This window comes from Cervus canadensis, chromosome 2 (assembly GCF_019320065.1).
Source record: "Cervus canadensis isolate Bull #8, Minnesota chromosome 2, ASM1932006v1, whole genome shotgun sequence".
NCBI classification, from domain to species: domain Eukaryota; kingdom Metazoa; phylum Chordata; class Mammalia; order Artiodactyla; family Cervidae; genus Cervus; species Cervus canadensis.
The window spans coordinates 103,985,542-104,006,906 of record NC_057387.1 but is presented as its reverse complement, the minus strand read 5'-3'; the positions used below and the strand labels follow the sequence as shown (position 1 = coordinate 104,006,906).

At 50.5% G+C, this 21,365-nt stretch overlaps 2 protein-coding genes across 5 annotated transcripts in view; both read right to left on the bottom strand.

Moving 5' to 3' along the window:
• Positions 1-6,516, bottom strand: part of STK40 (serine/threonine kinase 40) — a 37,342-nt gene extending 30,826 nt beyond the window's left edge. For 3 of the 4 annotated variants that reach the window (XR_006268195.1, XM_043461881.1, XM_043461883.1), the window contains exon 1: positions 5,687-5,883. The gene's annotated coding sequence lies outside the window, so the exon portion shown is untranslated. Of the gene's footprint in view, positions 1-5,686; positions 5,884-6,097 lie in introns of those variants that run through there. The other variant, XM_043461882.1, reaches the window with a different exon arrangement.
• A 5,761-nt stretch (positions 6,517-12,277) lies between these two features.
• Positions 12,278-15,221, bottom strand: LSM10 (LSM10, U7 small nuclear RNA associated). Its single transcript, XM_043461880.1, has 2 exons — positions 14,910-15,221; positions 12,278-13,027 (listed from the first exon to the last, which is right to left on the bottom strand). Exon 2 carries the CDS (start codon positions 13,000-13,002, stop codon positions 12,634-12,636), a length of 369 nt encoding a protein of 122 aa, XP_043317815.1. The 5' UTR covers positions 13,003-13,027; positions 14,910-15,221; the 3' UTR covers positions 12,278-12,633.
• Positions 15,222-21,365: the final 6,144 nt, after the last annotated feature.

Below are 21,365 nucleotides of genomic sequence, written 5' to 3'. Positions count from 1 at the left end.
AATACAGGAGCGGAGTCAGAAGAGAACTCAGACACAGAGGTCACGACACCAGGGACTCACATCAACTACAAAAAGGGGCAGGATGCTTGCTCTCGAGAGGTGGCGATGCCAGCAGCGGGGCTCTAAAAGCCCAGAGAATCCTGCGCTCTGGCAGTCCTGAGGCCTCCTGAGGGGCTGACCTGAGTCTCTCCCTAAAGGTACCTGCTTTTAGGCACCGCTCCACACCTCTAGCCAGCTCTGCCCTAAACCCAAAGACAGGGGACAGGCACACCAGCCCGCTCTTGCCAGTTCCCACTACCACGTCCAGGCCACTTCTTCCTTGGGGATCCTTGGGTCACAGACTCCCTAAAGCCTTAAGATCCTCTGCCTATCTCTTTTGCCAAGTAGGTGATGATCTGTAAACAGAGGCAAGAGGGGACAGCTTTATCCTAAATGATAAGAGCCCTTCTCAATTTTCTCTGGTGCTTTCCCACAACTAGTTTCTCTGAAACCAGCAGACCTGTAGACTGCTGGACTGTGTAAGCTCTAGGGGACCCCAACTCTGACCGTGAAGAGCCAGAAGGGGGTGATCACCACTGGGGTCCTCAGTGCCCCTCAGGAAGGAGCATCTTTGCTGGCTGGCGGAAAATCAGGCTGCTCCAGTTCACTAGAAGGGGGCTGAGAAACCAAGTTAAAATAATAATAATAATAAAAGGTACTCTTTGAGACAGCAACTCCTCTTGGAATTTATCCTGTGGATACCTAAGGTGCGCAGAACCGCACACATGCAGATATAGTCACTTCAGCTTTGTTTGAAGAGCAAAAAGGCCAAGAATAACCAAAGTTCATCAGCAGAGAGTTTGCTGAATAAATTACACAAACCGTGATGACACAGTATCACCTAAAATAACCCAGACGTGCATGAGACAAAGTGGAACCATCTCTAAGATAGTAAGGAAATCAATGCAAGCGACACCATGCTTTCCCTTCTCGGATCTTGGTGACAGATCCCGAGAGGAGATGCAGGGCTGCTGTGGGCCCAGGGCCACCTTCAAGGCCACAGTCTCACCTGAGCCGGTGCAGGAGGAAGAAATGCCCTTGTCTCAGGCCACTTTCCCTTCGACCTTCTGTACACCGCAAGTGCGAGGACAAATCCTGTGAAAGTCTCCCCAGTTCAAAGGGCCTGTGTGAAGTCCCATCAAACAGCACATCCCTCTCTGCAGAGCTCAGGGGACAAGGACTTGAAGGCAGCCCCCTCTCACTTCCCTGATGGCCGAGTGGGTCCCAGGTGGCCCCTGCAGACATCTCTCCTTCCTGAGGGACTCGGCTGGCTGACCCAGCCTCCAGAGTAAATCCCACCTCAAGGTCTCTTTCTAGATGAGACCTCCCGGGACCCCAGGAATGCCATCTTTCCCCTGAGGGCACACTGCTCTTCAGGACCCATCACTTGCTAAGTCAGTGTGGACAGCACCAGATGGAAGGGCTGCTCTCGAGGGCCATCTGAAGGCTGAACAAGTCACAGGAGTCTTGCAGACTCAGCCCCTTCAGTGTCTGAAACACTGAAGTTCACCTCCTTGGGCAAATCTAAGCAGAGGGAAGATGAGGAAGGGAAGCTGCCCTTTTCCCAGGCGCTGACTCAGGCAAAACCAGAGAGAAGCCTGGCCCAAAGCTGGACGGGGAGCCACAGACTCTGCAACTGATCCTCTCCCGTGAGAGGGCTTACCGAGTGGATCTGGTGGATCTCCCTGGCCATTCTCTCCTGCTGGCTCTATCATTCACTCTGTCAGCCAGATCAGGAAGCTCGGGGTCACCTGCCATCATTGCTCCTCCCTCAATCGTCACTTCCAGACACTCCCAGAGTCCAGCTGACTTTCCCCCCAAACATTTCTGATCTGTGCCCTTCCTCTGTTTCCTATCTGCCTCTGCCTTGATCCAGGCCCCACTGACCCTTACTCTGATTACAGCAAAAACCTCTTACAGAGACTCCAGACTTCTTGTCTCTCCAGTCCGTCCTCTACCAGCAGCCAGCAGGCTCTTGGGAAGATGCAGGTTTAATGGTGTTTCCTCCACTTAGACCAAAGCATCCCCTCACCAACAGAAGTTCAAGCATCTTAGCCCTGGTGCTCGCCTCTCCAGCGTATCCTATAAGTCAGGTCCCTTCAGACCCTGTGCTGGAACCTCGTGTGGTTCCTACAGCACGCACACACACCAGCCTGCATCCACGCTTGTGCCTTGCTGCTCCCCTGTCTGGAGTGCTTCATGAACATTCTATTCCCCGTCAATATTTAGTTTTCATCAAGATCCAGTTCAAGCTTTAAGGCCTCTCCAAAATTCTCCCCAGTTGCCTCCCCATGCCCTGGGAAAAACACCCCTTCCCCTCATTCCCTCTTCCTGCTGCACAGACTCCTATGAGACACGCCCCCCAACTATTTGCAAGTGTTGATTGGTTAGGAGCCTGCCAGGCCCTGTTAGACCACCAGGTCCTCTAGGGCGGGGCCTGCCTCTCCAATCTCCTTCTGAACCTGGTACCCAGCAATTCCCCAGCTGCACATGGGAGATTATGTGTGTGGAACTGGGGTTCTGGATTTGGGGCCAACGCACGTATCAATGTGTGCTTCCTGATGGTGCTAATTCAGATACCAAACTAGGGTAACTAATAAGGACACATATGGAAGAAACTCTAAATATGTTTTCTCCCAGGCTACTTTATTTTTAAAAAATATGTATTTACTTAGTTGTTAGGCTGCACCAGGTCTTTAGTAGCGGCATGTGAGATCTGCTTCTCTAACCTGGGATTGAACCCGGGCCCCCTGCATTGGAAGCGTGAAGTCTAAGCCACTGCACACCAGGGAAGTTCTCCTAGTATCCTTTAAAATATGATTTTTTTTTTCTCTCAGCAGTCCTACTTCTATTTTTTAAAAATGGTTCTTTTAAAGAGCTGAGCTGAATCATCTGCAGGGCTCCCATACTGGCTGGGTAAACTCCCCACAGATTTCTTTTCTGGAGAGAATACAATAAAATTCTGTGACCTTGTCATCCCTCAGGACACTTCTGACAGCTCACTGGGACACAGCTGAGTCGCCACTAGCTGCTTTGACTAATTCTGAGGCGTTTCTTTCCTGCAGCCTGTAACGTTTACCAAGCATTTCTCACGCACTGTGCACTCAATGTCCAGCTTGCAACGCCTTACCGAACCCTCATAACTGCCCTCCTAGGGAGGGGCTTTTACTGCCCCCACGTTACAGATGAGAAAGCTGGGCACGCAAAGAATAAGTAACCTCTACTGACCGGCAGGGGCTGGGGTTGGAACTGAGATTCTGTCTGAGAGTGGAGCCAAATAGGCTCTTAACCACTCCAGTCTGCTGCCTCCCCAAAAGGTCAAATTAAAGGCACAAGGGAGCAACTGACCTTACAAATGACCTTCTGGAGGACAGCCTCACCAGCCTGGCTGCTTGAGAGACCTGCAGTCTCAGGAAGAGAGAAGCAGATGTGCCAGGCACTTCTGGGCCCTGCAGAGCAGCCCAGGACAACACAGGGAGCCTGTCACCTGCCACTGGTTGCCGTGCCGTCTCAGCAAAGATCCCCCACCCCACCCCATCTCTCTTCTCTCGGAGGCCTGCCCTGCGGTAACCTCTGAAGAGGTCTCCAGTGTTTTAAGCTTCTCCCCTCCTCTCCCTTCTCTCCTGCTGAGGCTCCAGAGAGAGCATTCTAAAACACAAGTCCAATCACGACACTCCTCTGCTTCAATCCGTTTCCCTCGCTCCCTACTGCCCTTGGTACAAACTTCCAAACTGTTAATGTGGCATTCCTCTGTCAACCTGTACTGCTTCACCTGGCACTAGGTTGACTTTCATACCACCTACTGAACAATCTGAGGTTTCTGGGATAAATTTTGAGTTTAGATGTCGAAGTGGAGTACCTTGCCCCTTTATTCTTACCTGGCTGAGCCTTCCCATCCTTCCAGATACAGTCCCAGCATCATCACTTCTTCCAAGCCTTCCCAAAACCTACCCCCACCCCCCAACTCAGGCTGAGCTAGAAGCTTCTTTTGCTGGACTCCCACAGCCCTCTGTTCTTGCTGATACTAATTTTTTTTAGACAATGTTTCAACGATTTGTTTACAGGTCAGTCTCCCTGGTGGCTCAGTTAGTCAAGAATCCTGCAATGCAGGAGACTAGGGTTTGGTCCCTGGGTCAGGAAGATCCCCTGGAGGAGGGCATAACAACCCACCCCAGTATTCTTGCCTGGAGAATTCCATGGACAGAGGAGCCTGGTGGGCTACAGTCCATGGGGTCACAAAGAGTTGGATACAACTGAGCGACTAACACTGTCACTTTCTCCCTTAACCAGACCATGAGCTTCTTGAAATAAGATTAGCTAACATTCACTGAACTCATTATGTGGAAGACATAGTTCTATGTGTTTTGCATGTGTTAACTTTTAAAATCATCACAGTAACTCTGTGTTATCAGTCCTGTTCTATAGCTGAGAACACTGAGGCGCAGGGAGGTTAAACAATCTGCCCAAGGCCACACAGCTAGGAAGCTGCAGAGCTAGAATGTGAACTCAGGAGGTCTGGCTCCAAAGCAACTCTTAATCTGTAATACAGAGTACTTGCCTCTCCAGGCAAGGACACTGCTGCTGTCGTGCTATTGTGGGGAATGAATGAATGAATGTATGAACAAGGGCCATCTCCACAATGTCTTAGGTTTAAGGGACAAACAGCTGGCACAGCAGAACCATCAAGGAGCACTGGCCCAGCTCACAAGCGCTGTTTACAAACAAGGGTTCTTTTGGCCTTACAACTGCATATCCTTCTCTTCCTTATCTCATGCAAAGCTGAGCGAAGAGAGAAAGTGCCCAGCCCAGAGTGACTACCCTCTTCTTCATTGCTCTCAAAACCAAGCAGAGCCAACCGGTTTCCTCCTGTGACTTAATACTGAGCAAAGTCTACCTTGCCAACGAAGGCGGCTGTCGTCTCTTCCTTCCGCCAACAAACGGGCATCAAATCTAGGGAGTGGGGGTGGCAGGCAGGGTACTCGACGTCTGGAGGGAATCCCGATGCCCCTACCTACTGACTGGAAGGTGGGGCCAAGCGCCGTGGGACTGGGCGGGCCTGTTGGGGCATGGCAGGTGAAACAGTGACCACAGCAGCAGCCTCTCTCCTCGGAAAAGGCCGGTCAAACACAGCACCGACAAGCAGGTAGCTCGGACCCGCACCTGAACGCCGCCCGGGACTCGAAATTCTCCAGCAGCGACGGTGCCGGTGCCAATGGGTGAGCGCTCGTGGAGAAAGCCCGGGCTGGAGAAGAAGCTCTCCGGGGACTCGTTCCAACTCTCAAGTCACTCTCGGGATCAGGCAGTATTGAGAGGCAGAGGGTGCTTCTTGGGAAAAACCTAAGCCTTCACTGACTGACCAAGTGACTCCAGGCCAGGCTGAGCTGTGCCGTCTCCCAGGGCTGCGGCGGGACCGAGACACCCTGTGGCCACCCGGTACCCGGCGCGCAGGGGCCCCCGCCTCCTCCCCCGCCCCCTGGGAAGAGCAGACCCCAGCCGAGGACGGCGGGTTCGCTGTTGTCATTTCTGTCGAGCCGGACAGCGGCAGGCTGTCACCCTGGTCCCCTTGCCACGGCCGCTGAGGCCCGCCCCCTCCAACCCGCATCCCCGGCCCGGCTCCCGGCTCCCGCTCCGGGACCCCTGCCCTCACCTTCCCCCGGTGCTCAGCGCTGCTCGCCCATAGTCCGTAGCCCGGAGCCGGGGCTGCTCGGCGCTCCGTCCCGGGGGACCGGGGCCGGGCAAGGGGCGTGGGAGCCGCTCACCGCCGTCTCCCGGCGCAGCCTCCCGAGCAGCCGCCGCCGCCGCCGCCGCCTCCCTCCATGGCTGCAGCGCCGCCACCTGACAACGGAAGTGACGCACCGCCCCCTCCTCCCCGACGGGCCGCAGCCCCGCCCCTTGCCCGTATCTACAGCCCACGGCTCAGGGATTGGGCGCCATCTTGACGAAGGGCGGAAGCCTTCAGCCAAGCGACCAGAATCCGACTGACGATTGGTTCAAGGTGGGGCTCAGGCTGAAATCTGGGAAACGGTTGGAGACTGAGACTCTAAGGGGCGGTACTTACCGCTTATCTAAGTCTGCGGTGAGGCTGGGCCGGAGGCACCGCCCCCGCCGCTACTCCACTGAGCCTCGCGTGCCCTACACTCGCCCTCCGGGTCTGGAGACTTCTCCAGCAGTTGAAAGATCGGCCGGTTGTAGTATCTTTGTCAGAAAAGTGGCTCTTTCTTGACCCCCATTTCTCGGTTCCTGGAGCTTTGTGCGGCGAGCGCTGCTGTGGGGCTCATCAATGACAGGAATTCCTGCCGTAGCCCTCACATTTCATTTCCCTCTGGGCCCCTCGCTTTTGTAGAAATCCCGCTTCAATCTGAAGACCCCTAGAGTCTCGACCAGGCAGGTTAACAGTGAAGAGTTCCTGTTAGCTATTCCAGCCACCTAACCTCAGCCCCTCCTGCTGCAGTTTCGGTCCCTTTCTCCTCCTTCTCCAGCAACCACGCCCTCCATGAATCAGCTTCTTGCACCAGCAGATGAGCCCTTTAAAGGGATTGCATCAGGCTGATGACTCACTGGGGCCCTCCGAGAGCCTGGCTTCCCTCCGCTGGCATGCAGAAGCAGCTAGAAGGGCGCTGTGGTGGCAGTACCCGCGATCATGGACCCACTCCTTTGTCTCCGAGGTGTGAGCCAGGATGCTAGCTGTATATGACTAACTCCTGAGTCTCTTTCCAGCTGTGTTATTCTGTATCCATGTGGGCACACGTGTCGAAGCCTGTGTGCACGGCTCCGGATTTTCCTAGGGTGTGTGGCCAAGCACTTACGTGTATGCACGCATTTGTCATCTCCACACAGGCAGTGACTGCCAGGACGTGAGAGCTGATGTGAGTCTGGCTGCCTCCTGTGTCCTTGTCTTTGTCTCTAAACGCCTAGCGCACACTGAGCTGAAAGGGCTGAGTAACAGTAGTAACCGAAACAGCAGTATCATGTCAGACACTGTGTCAGGCACTTTAGAGACATCAGCGTTAAGGAGTCTGTTCACAGATGAAGCAGCTAGAACTCTGAGAGGGAAAGTAACCAAAGACACACAGCTAATAATGGCAGAGCTGATTTGAACCAAGTCTGGCAGATTCCAAAAAGGTTGGATTTGAGCCCTTGCTGTGTCTCTTACAAGTTCAGTGACTGTGCAAGTTCCCTAATCATCCCCATCTGTCAACATAGGAATAACACTTTGTGGGCTCACTGTGAGGATCCAGTGAGTGTGGCAACAGCTTCTCATGGGACCTAGTGAATTAAGAGTGCTCATACTCCTCAGCGAGCTTCAGTACAGTGGAGGGCTGAAAGTAGGCACAAAAACGCTGGTCCCGGCCCCCCAAGCTCTTCTCTCTGACAAAGGGAAAAGCCTAGAGATTCCTGAAGCTCTGACAGGAATGAATGTTGGGTTTTCCAGAGCTCTAATTATCAGCTAGATGAATCACTTAGAGCTGACATCGCCATCCCCAGTCCCAGGAGGCTCTCAGCTGATTCAAAATATAGGATTTTAACGAAGGGGAGGAGGAGAAGGAAGAGAAAGCGGGGAGTAGGAGAGGTAATGAATAGAAAGGAAAGGTGCCAGCCAGAGGAAATGAAAAACTGTCATCAGGATACCAACATGAGGACACCACACACACACACACACACACACACACACAGTGACGTACACACACACAGTGATGTACACACACACACACACACACACAGTGACGTGTACACACACACACACACACACACACACACACACAGTGACGTACTCTCCTGCTGGCTCTCCAACTCTGGGCATATTGGCAGACAACGCTGCCATAACAAAGTGACACCTGTCACAACAGCATGAGACGGTTGCTTGACGATGTACAGGCAGATCTGCCTATTACAGGAGAGGAGGAGACCTTCAACCCTGGGGAGCTTCCTCAGGCTTCTGGAACCCAGCAAACCTTTCCTACTGGCTGACGTCTGGGTTCTCTGTGGCCAAGCTCCTAGAACCTAGGTATGCAAGTTCTGAGTGCTAGGCCCGTACCTGGTGGCTGGGTACCATCACTGTGAGCAGCATGCCTGGTTACTCCACTGTGTCCGACTTTGCGACTGTCTGAACTGTACCCTGCCAGGTTCCTCCATCCATGACTTTTCCAGGCACAAGGGATCTTCCTGACCCAGGGATCAAACCTGAACCTCCTGTGTATCCTGCATTGCAGGCTGATTCTTTTACCCACTGAATCATCAAGGCATCGCTTATCTTACCTGGTTACCAGTGTCAGGAATGCTGGGAGGCAGAACAGTGCAGTGTAGTAGTAAAGATCATGGAGTTTCAGGCATACAGACCTGAGTTTAAATCCCCACCCTGATGTTCACTGGCTCTGTGACCTTGAGCAAGTCAAGTAACCTCTCTGGGCTTGTTTGCTTCTCTCTAAAATGGGGCTACTAAAACAAACCTCTAGGGTTGTTGTAATGATGAAATGAGATGATTCTTTCATTTCACAAAGGTTTATGGAGTGCCGGCTGTGTGCAGAGCATTGAGTTGGATGCTGGAGACCAGTGTGGGACCAAACAGGCCACAGCTCTGCCCTCCTGGAGCACGCGGAGCCCCTGGCACAGGGCCTGGGGCACAGTGAGATTCAATAAGCAGTAGTTACTTGTGGTGACCATCTTGGCATTCTGCCATTATCTTAATTATGGGACAGAGGGAGACCCCTCCACCTTCCTCCTAAAGAAAGAGGATCTCAGCTTCCTCAACTGAAAAATGACAGAATTGGACTGGATCAGGGGTTCCCAATATTGCCACCTTGAAAGCCTCTTTTAGTATTTTCCATCTACATGAGCCTCATATCTGGTAAGATTTTGTACAACCTGCCATCAAGTCATTTCTTCCTTTTCATTCATTATAGCTTCATACTACAGTTATAAGAGCTTGTGATCAGAAGAAGAAGCCAGTGGCCCATCATGCTGTTGGTGTAATTCCAGCCCAAAGCAGAGACCAAGTCAGCTTGGTTAACGTTCACATACTATGTGCCTGTTCCTCTGATCCTTCTAGAACACTGATAAGAGCTCAAGGGACTCCTGCTGCCCTCAGGGACCCTTCAGCTAGGCATTCCAGACTGGAACTCACTGAACTGGATGTTCTTCTGTGGGTATCATCCAGTTGAGAGCTGGAGATGCCGCACCACCCTAGGGAACTGAATGTCAAGCCACAGACCACCCAGTTCTCCTTAGAGCCCGGGTAGTCCCCTTCCCCAGGTGAGTGGGCCTCCTGTCCTCTTCTCTGCGTGGCCTGGATATGCCCTTTCACTCAGAATTCCTGAGTGCTCAGTCATGTGCAGGCTTGAACAAAGGCTGCAGCGATGACCACAAAACCCAAACCTCAATGGGACAATGACATTTTGAAATACATTTTTCCTGTCTTCCTTGGTGTCCCTTGGCCCTTCCTGTATGCAGTTAGGTTACTATGCATTCATTACACCAGGAAACAAATGACACACCAGAATGCAGAGTTCATTTTTAGCTTCTGAATTCTAAAAGCCTTGCTTGCCTTCAGGGAGGGATGGAAAGAATATCTGTGCGGATCTAAATTTAGAAAACTGTAAGGAGGGGGATCTGGGAGACTGAGACTTGAGGGGGTGGTCCCTGAGAATAGAGCAGCTCAGCCTCTGAGCTAGAGGGCACCCGCTGGGTCTCAGGGCCCGGGAAGCAGGAAGACGTGTACTTCTTTTCCTGGTGGAGTGCCAAGAAGTAACAGAACCCTGTGTGTCGCACTGGGGCAAATGGGGCCCAACTCACCCAAGACCCTAGGAACTTGCTGGGCCTGACCGGCAAGAGTGAGAGTCTGAACACCAAGACAGGGATGGGTTACAATCGGACGGGAGGTGAGGAAGGAGCGCCTTGGCCACATCCTGAGTGGGCTGAAGACAGAAGACCAGGACAAAACCAGGACATCTCGGGGATGCTAGTGGGACTGCCCTTCCCACGCTTTGGCATCTTGAAAGGAAGTGCCCTAGAATTCAACCGATTTCAAAGAAAGTGATGGGGAACTCTGCTGAGTTGACTACAACTAAGTTTCTGCCACTCTGGCTGAGTAAAGCAAAATATAAATTCGGTTGAGTTAGAGAAAATTCAAGTTATATTTCTTAGACACTTGAGATTGAAACCAGCTATACTCCTGACCCACAAGGCCCTGTATCATTTGCCTCACCTCTTTCCCATTTCTCCTGTCTCACCTGCCTCCTTCTCCTCCACCAACAGTCACAGTGGTATTTGGTTATTGCCCCCAACCCTCAAGCTTTCCCACCTCAGGACCTTTGCACTGGCGATTTCTTCTGCCTTCCCTTGGCTCTTTAAATGGTAGGCGCCTTCTCAGTTTAAATTTAACTTCTTCAGACTACACTTTTGGAAATAAAACCACCTATTTTCTCTCCATGTGCCCTGTTTATTTCCTTCCTGTCTGTTTAGTTTTCTTTGTTCATCTCCCCCTCCAGAGTGTCAGCTCCCTGAGAGCAGGACCCCTGTCTCTCTTGTTGTTCCCTCAGTAGCTGGCACTGTGACTCAAATTACTTGTGGAATGAATAACCCGTGGCTTGCCATAGCTTGGTGGGCACTGAGCTTCCCTCACCCCTACCTGGGCCCTGGTCAATTTCCCAGCAGTCCAGGACCAGATGCCAAGACCCATAACCTTGGGGCTTGAACACACAGCTGTGCTCTACCCCAGGGCCTTGGCATTAGTGTATCTCAGAAGGTCTTGGTACCCTGCCTCCCACCTGTCTTTGGAAGCACAGAGGCCCACTGGGGTCTGTGCACAATGCTTACAGAACTTATGGAATGGGTTCAGAGCCCTTCTTCTCAGCTATCCATGCTAGGCTTTCCCTTGATCTTTGGAGGATGCAGAAGCTGCCCTTCCTCCCTTCTGATGCCCCCACCCCACCCCTGCACACCATTTGAAGGCAGAGCCAGGCCTACCTCTCCTCCACCTTTAGGCTGAACTCCCAGCCCGGGCCCTCTTCAAGTGTGGCGGCATCTGCAGACACGTGGGAAATGTCTGTGACAGTGGCCGTGTGGGGAGACTCCCCGCCAGCTCATCACACTGGCGGAGGTGCTGTCGCCCCACTGGCTGTGAGAACAGACATTTCCACGGTGACGACTCCCTTCTGCACCTGCCCGCTGGTTTCTCTTACCCGTGGTCTTCTCGTGTTGCTCTCCTTAACTCTAGCTATCAGAGAGGCCTGGCAACTCAGAGCTGTGGTTTTCTCCCTGCTCAGGTCCACTGTTCTCCCCTGTGGCCTCTGGGCAATAGAAGAAATACAACAGGCAAAGGACTCATGGTAGATGGGTGGGTGGGTGTTAATAAAGCAAATCTTCAGGTTCCAGATTCTGTTTTCAATCTGGGGATCCAGAAAGGTGGTTCTTCTAGACATTCCAGCTGGTTCTGCTGAGATGGTCCAGGGACAACACTTAAACAGACTGGATTAGAATGTAAATGCAATGACTGTGGGCTGCCTGTGCCCAAATGAACACCGCTCTGCAGTCTCCCTCAGGAAATGTCTACCTCCAGCCCTAGATTCTAGATCCCTCTCCAGAAGGGACCAGAGCTTGTTGGACAACGTGCGCTCAGCAGGAGGCCTGACACATGGCAGCTGCTCTGTGGATGTTTGTTTGATGAAGGCAAACTCTCTGGTTCCACGGGACAGAGTCGCTTTCACTGAGAGGGTAGTTGGCCTGTGGCAGGGCAGCTAAGGCTCGGGGAGGCAGTTACAACAAAGGCTGGGGTTCTCATCCTGAGACCCTCTTCTTTCCCAGGGGCCTCACATCAGAATCAGAGCCTGATTTCCTGCTGCTGGATGAGCCCCTACACTTGAGGGGAGGGTCCGGGATTACTCCAGGCTCCCCCCCAGGAAAGAGCACTGAGATGAACAAGCTCTCCAACGGGAAATCTGAACAGAAGAGTCGCTTTCCCCGACCAGACTGAAAGCCTCTCATACACATCCTCAGACTCTGCTGCATATTTAGTATCACCTGGGAAACTTAAAAAAAAGAAAAAAATCCCACTGCTTAGGCCACACCTCATACCAATTAAAGCCAAGTAGATGAGGGTGGGCCAGGTGACTCCAAAGTGCAGCCACGCTTGCAACCCAGCACCCTATGACACAAGACCAACAGGGAGCCCAGCACAGAGCAGAAAGCAGGAGGCAGAGACGTGTCTGCATCCTCCTTTTGTTTCATGAGAAAACAAACACAATTACAAGAGAAATGGGGCCCCTCAGGCCCAGCGTATTTAATAATCCTCAATGCAAGAGGGTTGAAAACTATCTGACACAGTCCCTAAATCAGTAAATTAGAGATTCAGATAAATAATGATCCAAAGCGGGGATTGTCATCTACCCCAAGGCCACAGTCAGATAACTAAAATTCCGGGTCCCCGGGTGAGTCTGAGAGGTGAGACCCTGAGAAAGGCAGCTGTGACAGGTGATGCCCATCAGACACCAGCTTCTGGGCTGGCCCTGCTCCCCTCCCAGGTTCTGGGTGGGCAGGGAGAGCAGGCTTTGGCTCAGAAGAAATCTGGAGGAACCTGAGTGGGGACCGGGACAGGCTCACTCAAGAGTTTTTGGAGGGAAATTCCTGCCGGCCTTGCCCCTTGCTGCCAAAGTAACGCACCCGATGGATGATCTGCAGCTGCTGCTCAATGGTTGCGGTGATGTTCACGTTGTCGGGGATGTGGACGTAACGGACGTTCCGGCCTGTCACAAAGAGGTCGTCCAGCTCCACCTGATGCCCCCAACGGTCTGTGTAGGTGACCTGGGCCAGGCGGATGTTCATGAAAGCATCGACGTTGTCTATGCGTCCGTGGGCCACGCTCTCATCTCGCAGGTCCACGGTGGTGACCTGGCCCTGGAGGCCCTGCAGCAGGATGATCAGGCTGTTCTCAGAGATGGTCCGCTCCTTCACCGAGTGGCTCACCTCCATTCTTCCACGCTGTGGGCTGCTCGCTCTGGGAGGGGCACACACAGGGGAGCTGAAGCAGGCTAGGGAGTGTGGGTGCTCACTTACCGATGTCAGCTTTTAGCACAAAATCCCCAGCCCAGACTTCCCCAGGTCTGCCCACCAATTTTTATGTCTATGGAACACCCTTAGGTGCTTCCATGGACACACCTTACAGAATCTTCACAACACCTTGCAAATCAAGCATCACTTACACTCACTTTATAAACAAGGAAAATCAGGCCAGGAGAGGTTAAGTAACTGGCCTAAGGTGCTGGGATTCAAATCCATGGCTGCCCAGCTCCAATTCCCACACCCAGAGTTCTGAACCCTCATTGTGAGAATCACCCAGTGAGTTTCTGGTCACCACACCCCAGAGGATCTGATTCATTTGGTCAGGGGTGGGGCCCAGGTACCCTATTTTGTAAAAGCTCCCCAGGTGATTCTAATGTGCATCTAAACGCATAGACAAGGAGCTTGAGAACCACTCCTCTAAAGTGTAGTTTATACCCTTGTTGCTCAAAGTATGGTCTGTGGACCAGCAGTTTCAGCATCACCCAGGTGCTTGTTTCGGAATGCAGAATCTCCAGGCTTTTGCCAGATCTACTCAAAGAATCTGCATTTTAACATGAGCCCTAGATGAATCGCTTCACCAGTTCTTAGACATTAGTGTGCATCAGAGTCACCTGCAGGAGGGGTTAAAGGATTCCCCCCCTCCCTTCTAACTCAGTCTGTTTGAGGTGGGGCCCAAAAATGTGCATTTCTAACATATTCTCAGCCGATGCTGATATTGCTGGTCTAGGGCCCACTGAGAACGACTGGTCCACACGATGCTGCTGCCCTGTAGCCAGGAATTTAGACAACTGTAAAAAAAGGAAATGGTAGCATATACGGCACATAGGTATTGAAGGTAGAGGAACGGAGGTTGGAATCCCCACTCCACCCACACTCTGTAGACCTAGGCCAGTTACTTAATGTCTCTGAACCTATTTCCACATCTATTAAACCAACAGGTGAGGTTAACAGGTTCTCACCACACTGAGTGTATCTTCCTTTGCTTTCGACACGCTTATATGCTGTATTAATGTAACTTTGTCTCATCCATCCCCCATTTTCAGACCTTGAGTGCCAGGTGTTTGAATTTCTTTCCTTAAGACTTCACTCAGTGAAGTAAGCCAGAAAGATAAAGACCAATACAGTATACTAACGCATATATATGGAATTTAAAAAGATGGTAACATAACCCTATACGCAAAACAGAAAAAGAGACACAGATGTACAGAATAGACTTTTAGACTCTGTGGGAGAAGGCAAGGGTGGGATGTTCTGAGAGAATAGCACTGAAACAAGTATACTATCAAGGATGAAACAGATCACCAGCTCAGGTTGGATGCATGAGACAAGTGCTCAGGGCTGGTGCACTGGGAAGACTCAGAGGGATGGGAGGGAGGCGGGAGAGGGGATCGGGAAGGGGAACACATGTAAATCCATAGCTGATTCATGTCAATGTATGGCAAAAACCACTACAATATTGTAAAGTAATTAGCCTCCAACTAATAAACATAAATGGAAAAAAAAAAAAAAAAAGACTTCACTCAGGATCCCGACAGGGCTGTGCAGGGTGGCATGAAGTGTGGCAAGCTAGCTACCCACTCCACTGACAAGGTGCTAAGAGTTGGGCCGGAAGACTCTTAACGACCCCACCCAGGTTTCACCAGGCGTATCCGCTCAAACTAGGTTTCGGGGAGCACAGTGACTGCAAAGAGGCAGGTCTGGGCCCGAGGACCGGGCTCGCTCACTTCCTAGGAGGGTCGACCTCCAGAAAGCTACTTGGCTTCTTCAAGCCTGTTAGACCGTCCCTAGAATGGGGATGGTGACGACCCTTTACTCACAGAGCGTGGGAGTGGGCTTGGGAAGAGGTGCTAAACTCAGCAACCGGGAGGAAGACGCTGGCCCCGCTCCCGCCGCCTCCGTGGTTCCAGGCTCGCTCGCGCTCCGCCCCTGGCTCCCCAGGACCGCCGCGCGGGTTCCTTCCGCTGTCCCGCTGCGCGTCGCCGCCGAAACTAGCGGGCGCCTAGCCGGGCGGCCTCCCTCTCGCTGCCGGATTAAGACGCCATGGCAACCGCGGGGCCGCTTGGTACTTCCGGAGCACCGAGAGCGCGGCCGAGCGCAGAGCTGGCGTTCCCCACGGCGAGCCCGGAACTACAATCCCCAGAATGCCTCGCGGGCTCGAGACTCGCCCTCCTGCTGCCCCGCCTACGTCACTGGGTTCTCTTCTCCTTTGGAGTCATTCTTTCATTCAGGGAATGAAATAATAGGTTCCCTGGCGGCTCAGTCGGTAAAGAGTCCCTCCTGCAATGGAGGATATCCGGGTTCGAAGCCTGGGTTGGGAAGATCCCCTTCTGGCAACTCACTCTAGTATTCTTGCCTGGAGAATCCCACGGACACAGGAGAGTGGCAGGCTACAGCCGGTGGGGGGGCCGTCTGAGCCACGCCCCTTCAAGGTTTGCGCGACCTCCGTTAAGGTGTGGCAGCAGCTGGCACACTGGAGAAGCCCCATGGGTTAGGGTTAGGTCATTCCTCTAGCCTCTCGTTTACTGGTTTCAGCCTCTCTCAGAAACCACCCCTTTTTTATCCTTCACCACAGCTGGTCTCTTCTTATCCTAAAGATAGAAAACGTCTTTCTCCTCCTTGGCAGCAACTCTTTTCCTACCTTCCACAGTTGAACCTCTCAGGGGAGGCCTCGGTATCAGTGATTCTCCAATTGGGAGTTCTTTTTCCAACCCCATTTCTACGTGAGACTGGATTTTCTTCTTGTGGTGGTGGTGGTTTAGTTGCTAAGTCGTTTCCGATTCATGCAACCCCATAGGCTGTAGCCCGCCAGGCTCCTCTGTCCATGCGACTTCTCAGGCAAGAATACTGGAGTGCATTGCCGTTTCTTTTTCCATCTCTTCTTGTACTTCAGCCAGAACGACATAGCACAATGGGCCGAACGCAGAAGCAGATATGAGAATCTGTCTTCTAGTAGGACAGACATTAAACAGATTTGCAAAAATATAAAAGTGTCACTCTTCTCACCAAATTTTAAAAAAATATAGTTATTTTAAAATAGAAATATGATAATGGGCCTGTTACTGTCATTTGAAAGGAAATTAATTTTAAAATCTTATTGCAATTTCATATATATGTGATTACTATATATATATATATATATATATATATATATCCCACATAAACAAATTCTTTAGTTTTCAGTAATTTTTTAAGAGTACAAAAGGGTTTTGAGACTGAAAATTTGAGAACAGCCGCTCTATCCTGAGGGCTTTCACCTACTTACTCAGCTCACTGTAATCTGGCTTCTTCTCAAGAGTATTTTTAGTTTTACTCACATTAACTTCTCTTGAAAAGGTTACTAATGTTCTCCATGTACATAAGGGAACCTCTTATCTCCTTTCATTAAAAAAAAAAAATTATTTATTTGACAGGTCTTAGTTGTGGCATATGGGATCTAGTTCCTGACCAGAGATGGAACCCAGGCCCCCTGTATTGGGAGCGCAGAGTCTTAGCCACTGGACCACCAGTGAAGTCCCAGGGAACCAGTTGCCTTAATGTTATCTGGAATGCTTGTTAAACCCCACACCTACAGAATCAGGAGTAGAGCCCAGGAATCTGCACATCTAACAGTGCACACTGATGTTGAGACCCGATGCCCTCCTAAAGTCAGACTCAGCGACTCCCAGGCAAGCCCTGCACTCTTGTCTCTGCCTTTGCTATTGTGCTCGTCTGCCTGGGATCCTCTCTTGTTTATCTATAGATGTTAAGTCCAATCCCTCCTTCAAAGGCTGGCTGTACCTTTCTGAAGTCTTCTTCGATAATACCAATTGGGAGTGAGGCTGATAGCATACTGCTTGATACATGTTTTCTTGGTGCAGGCAGATTTACCATAGCTATTTATGTAAATCTCACCTCTCCTACTCATCTCTTGGGTGTTGAGACAGGGAGAAGGTCCTAGGAGGCTGAGATGCTTCACCCTACAAACAGCAGTTTCAGGAGGAACAATGGTTTTACGAATGTGGTGAGATGATGGGATCTGAATGAACTGGTGGCAGTGGGATGGAAACAAGGTTAAAGCCCCTGAAGAGAGTGAATCAGAATCCTTGGGGGGACTGATTAAACCTGGAGTTTGGTTTGCAGGAGGGGGAATCAATGATTTACATTTTAACACTGATGGCCCATTGATAGGAATAAGAGTGGTAGGGTTGGGAGGGGGTTCACACCTGTAGAGGGCATCTCATTTTTTGGCTACACAGCCCACTGAACTCCTTTCCCCACCTTTGGGGAGATCTGCCATTCTGTGAATTTCAGTGAGAGGTGAGTTTCTGTTCCCACTCCAGATGGTTTAAAGGGCAGACATCGTCTCTGATCCTTGTCAGCTATGGCACAGGCTGGTGACCTAAACTCAGGCATTATCAGATTCCAAATCTGGAGCAAGGGACACAGACCAGCAGGAACTGTTGAGGCTTCATCTTGGTGTCTGCATCATCCAGTGCCTCATCCCTGCGGGTGCTGCTGCTGCTGGCGTGCTCTCCCATGCCGCCTCCCCGTCCCTGGTTCCTGGCCATTTTGCATGGTCCTTCACTCATCCTGACAACTGTCAGTTGCCTGAAGCCCCTTCAGTAAATTCCTTCTCCACCTCAGTGGAGAATTAGTTCCATTTTTTTTTTTTTTTGCAGTCTCAAACCCAGACTAGGGCCCACTTGAGTTGAGTTCATTTCAGGATCCTTGAGAACTTTCCTGGTGGCTCAGATGGTAGAGTGTCTGCCTACAATGTGGGAGACCCAGGTTCAATCCCTGGGCCGGGAAGATGTCCTGGAGAAGGAAATGGCAACCCACTCTAGTATTCTTGCTGTTAAATCCCATGGACAAAGGAACCTGGTAGGCTGCAGTCCATGGGGTCCCAAAGAGTCGGACACAACTGAGCGACTTCACGTTCACAGGAGCCTTGAATTTCCCTGTTCCCTGCACATGATTTCATAGTGGTTCTGTATCTAACAGTCAGAAGATACAGAATCCTGAGAGTTAGGGTGATTCCCAGGTCACCTGCTCCAACTTCCCACCCAGGGTCCAAATCCCCTCTCCAGCCTCCCCCACTGCTTGAGATTCCAGTGACCAGCAACTCACTCCCGTGCTAGGTGTTCTACGCCATCGTTAGGAAGTTTTGGGTAACTTCTATTCATTGCTTCTGGTTCTTTTCCATGGAGAACTGTCTTATTTTGTATTACATTCAAGCAGATTCCTCATGCCTTTTGAAAGTAAAGTGAATGTCCTGAATAAATAAAAATGACATCAATGTTAGACACTAAGCGTGAGGTGATGGAATGTCTCAGGAAAAGTGAACCTGCAGCCCAGAGAGGGGAATATGGAAATTTGTGAGGTAATAGTACGGGGTCAAAGTAATGGCCTCTCTGAAAAAAAGGAATGCAAAATAGTTTGCAGAAGAATGCAGACTAAGCACTGCAGGGCACATAAAAATGTGGTCAGCATAGGGATGGGGGTGGTGAGAGCAAAGGATAGGGTGAGGGTGAGAAATGGAGGCAGGAGATGACAGCTGAGGTGAGAGTGTGATGACAGGGTGGGTGCGGGGAACGCCAGGGGTGAAATAAGGATCCTCCAGCAATTGCCCCAGCCATTCGGACAGACTTTGAAAAATGGCTACATCAACATCTGTATCAGAGGGCGATCTTCAATCAGAAGCCACTGAGGGGGGACTTCCCTGGTGGTCCAGTGGCCAATAAGACTCCTTGCTTCCAATGCAGGGGGCCCGGGTTCAATCCCTGGTCAGGGAACTAGATCCCACACACCAAAGCCAAAAGATCCTGCATGTCACAACTAAAGCTGAAGATCCTGTGTGCCATAACTAAGACCCAATATAGCCAAGGGAAAAAAAAAAAAGAAGCCACTGAGGAAGAGAGGGGAAGTGTGGTCAGAAATTAGTAGGATTTGAACACAAGCACATAGTAAGAAAAGGAGAAAAGGGTCTTGAACCAGGCCCAGGAGAATGGGGAGCAGAGAAGGCAGTTGAATCCAGCAAAGCTGGGGCTGGAGACTGAAAAGGGACAGTGTTATGACAGAAGCTATGGGTGTGGGAGAGAGCGAGGTGAAGCAATGGGAAGGCTGGAGAGCTGGTGGGTGGAGGAGGTCCTGGAGGAGCTGAGGCCAGGCTGTGTGCAATCATGTGGGACCCAGGGGCTCCTTGGAGGCCTTTCACCTTTCGGTGACTTTCGGTGAAGTTCTGAGCTGCAGAAAGGGGGCTGGGTAGGGGGTAAGAAAGGTAAATGATGTGCTAAGGTAGGGGGGAGAGGTGAGGGAGGGCATTCCACGCACGTTATTATCTTCTCAGTTGTAACTGAAGCTGGGAGGCCTTCTGGCTATCCAGAAAACCTGAGCTGAGGGCATCTTTGTTCTTCCCCTTAAAAAAAGGAGAAGGCGAGGGTGGGATGGTTTGAGAGAACAGCATTGAAACATGTATATTACCATATGTGAAACAGATCGCCAGTCCAGGTTCGATGCATGAGACAGGGTGCTCAGGGCTGGTGCACTGAGATGACCCAGAGGGATGGGATGGGGAGGGAGGGGGGAGGGGGGTTCAGGATGGGGAACACATGTACACCCATGGCTTATTCATGTTAATGTATGGCAAAAACCACCACAATATTGTAAAGTAATTAGCCTCCAATTTGAAAAAAAAAAAGAAACAAAAAGAAGTTGGGGAATTTTACAGAGGAGGGTGGAGGGATCTGAAGCCAATGTGCATGTGGATTTAGGAGTCTTGGGTCTGCCCCCAGGTCTATAAAGCTTTGTTTATAATACTTGTTTTATCCTTTGTGTGTTTTAAAATTTTACATTTCAAGTAATCCAAAAATAAAGAGAAAACAATTTATGAAGTTTATAGACAATGACTTTTGAAGAATTTTGTAAGAGATGTGAATTTAAACAACTTCCTTTATTGTAATTTCAGCTGTCTCTGTGATTTTCAAAAAGTCACTTTTTAAATAGTCCTCTTATTTTTCTCCCAGAATATGGGACTAGTGTTAATGACACACCCTGGCAGGTCCTTCACCTTCATAATGAGAAAAAAAAGGCCACACCTCATTAGGCCTAATGTAACGGGTTTCCTGTGGTTTTGGGAACTAGCAGAGAAGATACTGTTATTTTTATCAGCAGAGGAACCACTGGCCAGAAACAAAAAGGATGTAGCATGTGTGTATGTGGGGTGGTGGTGGAGGTGTCAAGGTGACCAAAGAATCCAGAATGATTTCCATTGGCTCTTGGAATGCATCATGACATTCTCATTTGAAAAGAGATGGGCTATGATATGAGAATTTACTTTGCATTGAATCCTGAAGTTGGGTAGGGAAGATTCAACTGAGAAGAGGGGTCTCCAGCCCAGTCCCTTGAAAACAGGTCTTTCCACTCCCTCCGCTGCCAGCTGTCCAGGAATTTGGCAGCACAAGAGGAGTTTTCCAGGCTTGATTTAAGGGAAGAAGCATGTGCATGTGCTAAGATACCTCAGTCGTGTCTGACTCTGTGCGACACCATGGATTGTAGCCAGCCAGGCTCCTCTGTCCATGCAGTTCTCCAGGCGAGAATACCAGAGTAGGTTGCCATCTCCTCCTCCAGGGGATCTTCCCGACCCAGGGATCAAACCTGTGTCTGTCTCCTGCATTGGTAGGTGTGTTCTTCACCACTTGCGCCACCTAAAGGGAGGAAGGGGTAGGTAAACGGTGTATTGATTTTTGGATTTTAATTTGGGTCTTTATAATTAGGTATTAGTACATGAACTGAGAACTTTCAGATGTTCAAGTTGGATTTAGGAAAGGCAGAGGAACCAGAGATCAAATTACCAACATCCATTGGATCATAGAAAAAGCAAGAGAATTCCAGAAAAACATCTACTTCTGCTTCATTGACTATGCTAATGAAGTGGATCACAACAAACTGTGGAAAATTCTTTATTAAGAGACGAGAATAGCAGACCACCTTATCTGCCTCCTGAGAAAGCTGTATGCAGGTCAAGAAGCAACAGTTAGAACTGAACATGTAACAACACACTGGTTCAAAATTGGGAAAGAAGTGCATCAAGGCTGTATATTGTCACCCTGCTTATTTAACTTATATGCAGAGTACATCATGCAAAATGCCGGGCTAGATGAAGCACAAGCTGGAATCAAGATTGCTGGGAGAAATATCAATAACCTCAGATACACAGATGACACCATTCTTACGTCATAAAGTGAACAGGAACTAAAGAGCCTCTTGATGAAGGTGCAAGAGAAGAGTGAAAAAGT